This window comes from Condylura cristata, unplaced genomic scaffold (genome assembly GCF_000260355.1).
Source record: "Condylura cristata isolate star-nosed mole 26May11 unplaced genomic scaffold, ConCri1.0 scaffold00006, whole genome shotgun sequence".
Classification (NCBI taxonomy): Eukaryota; Metazoa; Chordata; class Mammalia; order Eulipotyphla; family Talpidae; genus Condylura; species Condylura cristata.
The window spans coordinates 4877628-4883568 of record NW_004567107.1 but is presented as its reverse complement, the minus strand read 5'-3'; the positions used below and the strand labels follow the sequence as shown (position 1 = coordinate 4883568).

The 5941-nt window shown below is 60.7% G+C and overlaps 1 protein-coding gene across 1 annotated transcript in view; it reads right to left on the bottom strand.

Moving 5' to 3' along the window:
- The window catches only part of FAM129B (family with sequence similarity 129, member B), a 44839-nt gene that overhangs the window by 7996 nt on the left and 30902 nt on the right, over positions 1-5941 (bottom strand). The window contains exons 4-5 of the mRNA XM_012721209.1: positions 4660-4765; positions 3331-3524 (exon numbers count right to left, since the gene is read on the bottom strand). Of these exons, the coding sequence (XP_012576663.1) occupies positions 3331-3524; positions 4660-4765 (300 nt within the window). The remainder of the gene's footprint in view (positions 1-3330; positions 3525-4659; positions 4766-5941) is intronic.

Sequence of the window (5941 nt, the reverse complement as noted above, 5' to 3'; positions counted from 1 at the left end):
TCAGCAGTGAGCCTGCCTGGCCTGGCGCTGCCTAGCGAGGTGGACCTGGGTGTGGCCCCGCAGCCGGGCACCCGAGCGGGCACCGGGACGCTGCGGAAAGCTGCAAACCCAGCTTCGGGCGAGGGCGGTTACGCACCCAGAGCCGGGCGCCGGCCTCCGACCACAAGGGAAGGGGAAACGGCAGCCAGGGCCTCAAACCTGGCTGCTGACGACTGGCTGAGTCACCCCCGCAGAGAAAAGCCCCCAGGTGGGGGGAGGGGAGGTGTGACCCACATCCAGCCGCACCCAGCCACTGCTGGCCACTGGCAACCACCTTCGGAGCTGAGTGGAAACAGGCCGGATCCGTCCCTGCAGCCGCAGCTGCCTGGACTGGATGGGGGACTGAGGGGTCACCCCAGAGTCTCAGGGACCTGAGACCAGGCGGGGAGACCAAGCAAAGCAGGGCGGTTCCAGCTGGCACACCAGGCCGCTCCGGGCGGTGGGAGAGCTGGGGTGGGGGGGGGAGGCTCCCACCTCCCCAGGGGAGGAGCCCCCTGGCCGCACCTGGACAAGCAGCCTTTGCCCAGCGGGCATTTGCATCCTGCAGCCAGGGGAGGGGAGGTGGTGGCCGGCTTGCTTTTTTCCAGCCTGCGCTCCAAGCTGTAGTTTGACAAAGGTGGGGCTCCGTCCTCCTGAGCTCCCCATCACCCAGCTGTATGCACCCAGCTGTCAGGGCTGAACTGTGTCTCCCCAAATCTGTTGAAATCCTCCAACTCCGAGTGTCTTAAAGTGTGACTATTTGGACTTAAGGAAATGATTGAGTTAAAAGGAGGGGGTGAGGGTGGGCCCTGATCGCTGGCTGATTTCCTTAAAAGAAGGGGAAATTTGGACCCAGAAAATGTGCGCATAGAGGACCATGTGAAGACATGGAAAGGGGCCTCCCTGGACTGACTGGCTAGGGCTTAGTCTGCACCATCACCACAATGGCCCAGGTTCGATCCCCGGCCAGGGAGGGGTCCACAGGGCGCAGCAGACCCCTCCTGTCGCCCGCTGCTCCCCTCAGCAGTGTGTCTCAGTCCATCTGCCTGTTCTGCTCCCCGCTCTCTCTCCGGTGAATCCTCCCCCCCACACATCTGGCCTGTACCCCAGCTCTTCTAAAGAAAGCGAGCACAGCACAGAAAGGCAGCCAGCTGCAGAGCAGGGAGAGAGACCTCAGAGGAAAACAAATCTAACCCTGGTGGCGGAGACGCAGCCTCAGGATCGGGAGAAACTAACCCCAGCTTGTGGCCTCCCTTCGGCTGCCCAGCTGGGAAGACACCAGCCCTGGGCTGGGATCTCACTCTCTCCCTCATGGGGTCCGGCGAGGAAAGGAAACCGCATTCCCTAGTTCTGGTAGGCCCACGGGAGAGGCCCAGTCAGACAGGAAGAGGCCCTGCCCTCTGCACCCCCAACTTCCCCCCATCCGCCCCGTGGGCTCCCTGGTGCCCTGCCTGCCTCTGCTACCCGCAGCTGCTCCAGGAATGCAGGATGTGAAGGGGGCCCCTTGACCAGCTGGTGTCCACCCAGTTTGGCTCCCCCCCACTTCCTGGCAGCCCCTGGGGTGAGCCGTTCCAAGCTCCACATTCCAGCCCCAGCCTGGAGCTGGAGGAAGGGAAAACTTTCCCACAGGGCTTGGGGTGGAGGAAAGGCTCATCTAAAACCAGCCTGGAAGGCCTGCAGGACGCTCCCCTCTGCCCCTGCAGCTCTCCCAGGCCCCCCCTCTGTTCAAAGCACCCACAGCTACAGGACTCCCCTGCTCTCCCCTGCTGTGTGCAGGCCCAGGGCCAGAGTCCCACCCGAGCCAGCTCACTCACGCTCCCTGAGAACCCCGCAGGGCTCCCGGCGATTCCAACATGGCCACAGTGCAGAGGACTCCTGCCCCTCCCCCAAGCCCCACCTGGCCTGAGGTCACCTGCCGAGTCAGCCATTCACCTTGTAAACCTGGAGAGGGTGAACTAGGCCTGGGTGTGGGGAGGAAGGTCCGGCTGCCAGAGTCCAGATGGCCTCCACCCATTCCCAGCCCGGCAGCCCCCAGGGACCTGGGAATAGGAGGCCCTTTGTGGGCAGCAGGGCTCAGCCCAGGTAGCAGGGGTTGACCTGACTAAAGACCTGGTTCCTCCCTCCTGGCAGATTCCATCCATGACAGAGACGCCTCTGGGGAGTCAAGGTGACGGACGAGTGAGGTGAGCCGAGTCCCCGCAGGCGGGCAGCTTCCAGGGGTGGGTGCCCACACCCTCCACCCTGCTATGTGGAATGTGCCCAAGGCCTGCCAGCCTGGAGGGGTCTGGGCAGGGACGGCAGGGCAGTAGCCCTTCTCTCTGCCTCCTGGGACCAGGTCACAGGGAAGGAACTTCAGGGTCCAGGACCAGGTTGTACTTTCCCCAAGGGCACAAAGCCCCTCATCCGTCCCTCCCAGCCCTCCCAGCTCCCCCACCAAAGACAACCAACAGCCGCTTGATGTCATGCTCTCGGGCCATACACCAGCTCCTGGCCTGCCCCAGCCCCTGCAGCCGCAGGGTGGGGTCCCCGCCCCACTTCACAGCCTCTCGGTTCCTCTTCCAGAGTGCTGGGCCTCTGGGCCTCCCTCTATGCCAGCTGCCATCCCTGGATCCTCCTCCCTAGGACTCTTTTCCCTCAGGTGGCAGACGCATGGCTGAGGTCAGCACCCTCCCCAGTACATATGCAGCCCAGGTTCCTGGGTGACTGCTGTCCAGCACCCAGCCCAGCCGTGACTCATCACACCCTAGTCCTCATCTGCTTAACATCACCAGTCTGCCAGCAGCACAAAGGCAGAGACAATACTTTGCTGTCTCGAAGCATCGTCAGCACTCAGACATTAAACATGTTTGTTGAATGAATAAGTGAGCTGAAGAGAGCTCATAAATTTTCATATAAGGCCAGTGAGATCCTGAGGAAGCGAATTTCCCAGAGGACTCTATAGATCAATTGCAAGAATGAAACTATATAACACTGAGTGCACCCTCATTGTGAACCTCCATAAAACCCCTAAGACAAAGGAGGAGTCATCACCCCCATTTGCCAGAGGCTCCAAGAGGTCAGTTGGTTTCCTGGGGTAATATTGCTAGAAAGTGGCAGAACCAGGAATGTGGCTCTGTGACCCAGGGTCCCAGGGCTCAGCAACAGCATCCCTCTGAGAACAACTTTCTGAGCAGCACAGAACCGTTTTCAGCAAGGAAGAAGGTTAAGGGCAGTATTCCAGCGGGTTTCTTAGACAGGCAGAAATCAGAAGAGCCATAGAGCAGGGTTGCCACGCCCAACTCAGCCACTAGGTGTCGCCATCCAGCCCCTAACCCCCATGCGGCCCCAGGGCTGCTCACCGTTGTTGCAGTGCCGGATGCAGTCCTGCAGCACGGCCTGCCACTTGTCCTGCTCCGCCTCCGTCATCATGCAGAAGTAGTAGTGACGCGCAGAAGGATGCCAGAGGATGAGTGGGAACTTGGTGGGGCACTTGAGGATGGGGGTGGTGCTCGATTTGGATGTGATCCCTGCAGAGACAGAGCCCGCTGACTCGCTGCCCTCTGTGACTTCCCCCGGCCAGAGGACACAGGCGGCTGATCTGCGGCTGCTCCTAGGGGCTGGTGGTGCATGGAGGGGCTGCACCCCCTTTCCTCCTCTGTCCTCCACAGCCCGGCAAGGAAACTGAGGCTCCCCAGCATCTATTTAGACCCATTTGTTAGAACGAGTGAGTCTTGTATGCAGCCCCCGGTGGGTCAAGTCCTAAGCTCCAGAGGCTGTGAGTGGGTGCGACAAATAACGTAGGGGCCAGTTCAGGTCAAAGGCCCAGCATTACCTTCTTGGGTTCCCTCCCAGTTCCAGGTTGTGGCTTAAATGTCCAAGTGTGGGAGGAGGGAGGCATAAGGGACAGGGCGCACAGGCTACTTAACGGGATTTTTCTCTTGCTCTGTTTTGTCCCCTTGGATATTTGAGATCCAGCGAGTTAGTGGTCCTGGGCGGTGACCTCTCCGCTGTTGTTAGTGACAGTGGCCGTCCTTTGCATGCTGGGGGCCGTGCTGGACTTGGCACAGGCAGCCACTCGAGGGGTCTCAACACCCCAAGGCCAGCCCTCCTGGTGCTGAAGAGCCAGGTGGAGGCTGCTGGGCTGCTCTGAGCCTTCCCCCTCGAGTAGCATTGGGGGGGCACAAGCTGCCCCCAGGCGGGCACCCTTCCCCACACTTGGTTTCTCTTGGGATCATCTGAGAGGCAGATGTGCCCCTGCAGGGTTCTGGGAGTCTCTGAATGGGCAGGGGAGAAACAGGATGCCTAGAATAACCGCTCTCCAGTGTGGTATTAACTCAGCGTTATAAAGCAGGTCACCTGCGATTTCTCCTGGAGCCTCGAGGACCAGGGAGGTGGGAAGGACAGAGAGCCCATTGCAGGGCGGTGTTCAGACAGCTCAAGAAGCAGGCGGGGTGCTTGGGTGGGGCCCACGCTGGCCCAGCCACCCCACACCAAGTGGCCTGGGGTAAACCCCTGGCAGGCCTCCTGGGGGGTGGGGGTGGTATTTGGAGCCAGTTCAAGTCCAGCTGGTCTTTCTGCAAGCATGTCACCCGGCGTGCTCTCCCCTGGCCAAACCCCCAGGCCCACACAGGGCATCTCAGGCTGGGACAGATGGGCTTTTACCTGGTAAGGAGTTGCCAACGAGCTCCAGGTACTGGTCTACCGAGGTGAGGATTTTGTAGCCTGCAGTGTTGATGACAGCTCGTGGGGGGACTTGCCGCTCATAGGCCTGAGGGGAGGGCAAGAGAGACGGTCCCTGAAGGTGAAAGGTAGCCCAGGCCCAGATCCTGCCCCAACCTGCTCCCAGGTTGGGAGGTTAGAGGGGGAGGAGGGAGACGGGCGAGGACTTCGAGCGTCCACGTGGCCTGGACCCAGGTTCCTGGCTCAATTCCTGCACCACTGGGTAAGGGGAGAATCAGTTCCCAACCGCCTAGGCTTCCGCTTCCTGGCCCACGAATCAGGGTAATCACAGTAAGCATGGCGGAGATCTAGCCCCACAGCTGTGACCGCCTGTTACCTGCCACCGCCCCAGCAGTGATGATTATGTGCCAGGCCCTGTACAAAGGCCGCTGCACGTTTCCTTTCACTGGATTCCCACAGCCCCCTGCCGGTTGCAAGGTTGTAGTGCTGCCAGGGAGCCAGCCTAGGGCATGAACTTGACCTTTCAGCATCGCATGCCCCGGAAGAGAGCTGGGCCTGGCCCTGCTTGCTCACTCCAGCCCAGAAAAACAGCCACCGAAGCGCCATACAGCAGGGCTGCCATGCCGCACCTCGCCACTAGGTGTCACTGGTCACCAATTTCCTGCGGGCGGCTCAGCACCTCTTAGGTGGCGGTTTGCAAAGGGGGTAACGGTCACCACCATCATCCTGGCCTGGGAGCCTCTTACATGAAAACTGCCAGACCCGACCGAACTTGGATTAGCCCCAACCACCTGGTTTTTGTTGTTGTTGTTGTTTTTCCCAACCACCTGCTGTGAACGAGCCCCTGCCAATTCTGACGCAAGTTACTTTGAGAACCACAGCGCTGGGGCATCAGGTTGCTCCTGCTAGTGTTTGTCTGACATTAATTTGCCTTGAAACAGATGCACCCAGGCCTGGTGGGCTGCTCCGGAGAGGCTGGGTACTTGAGACTGGATCTGTGGGAACCAAGCAGGGCTCCCCCCAAAGCCCAAAGACCAGGGAACAGCTCACCCGCTGTGGCACAGAGATGCAGTGGGGGGTTGGGGAGGAAAGGTGGCTCCCCTGGGGCAGCCTGGGGCTCGGGAGACTCAGGGAACTGCCGCAGGGGAAGGGTCCGGAGGGGGATGGGAGCCCGCGACCAAGGGAGTGCTTGTGAGGTGATGGGCAAAGTGAAGGCGGCCGCTGTGAGCAGGACACCTGTGTGGGTGAGGGCCATCGAGTGGGG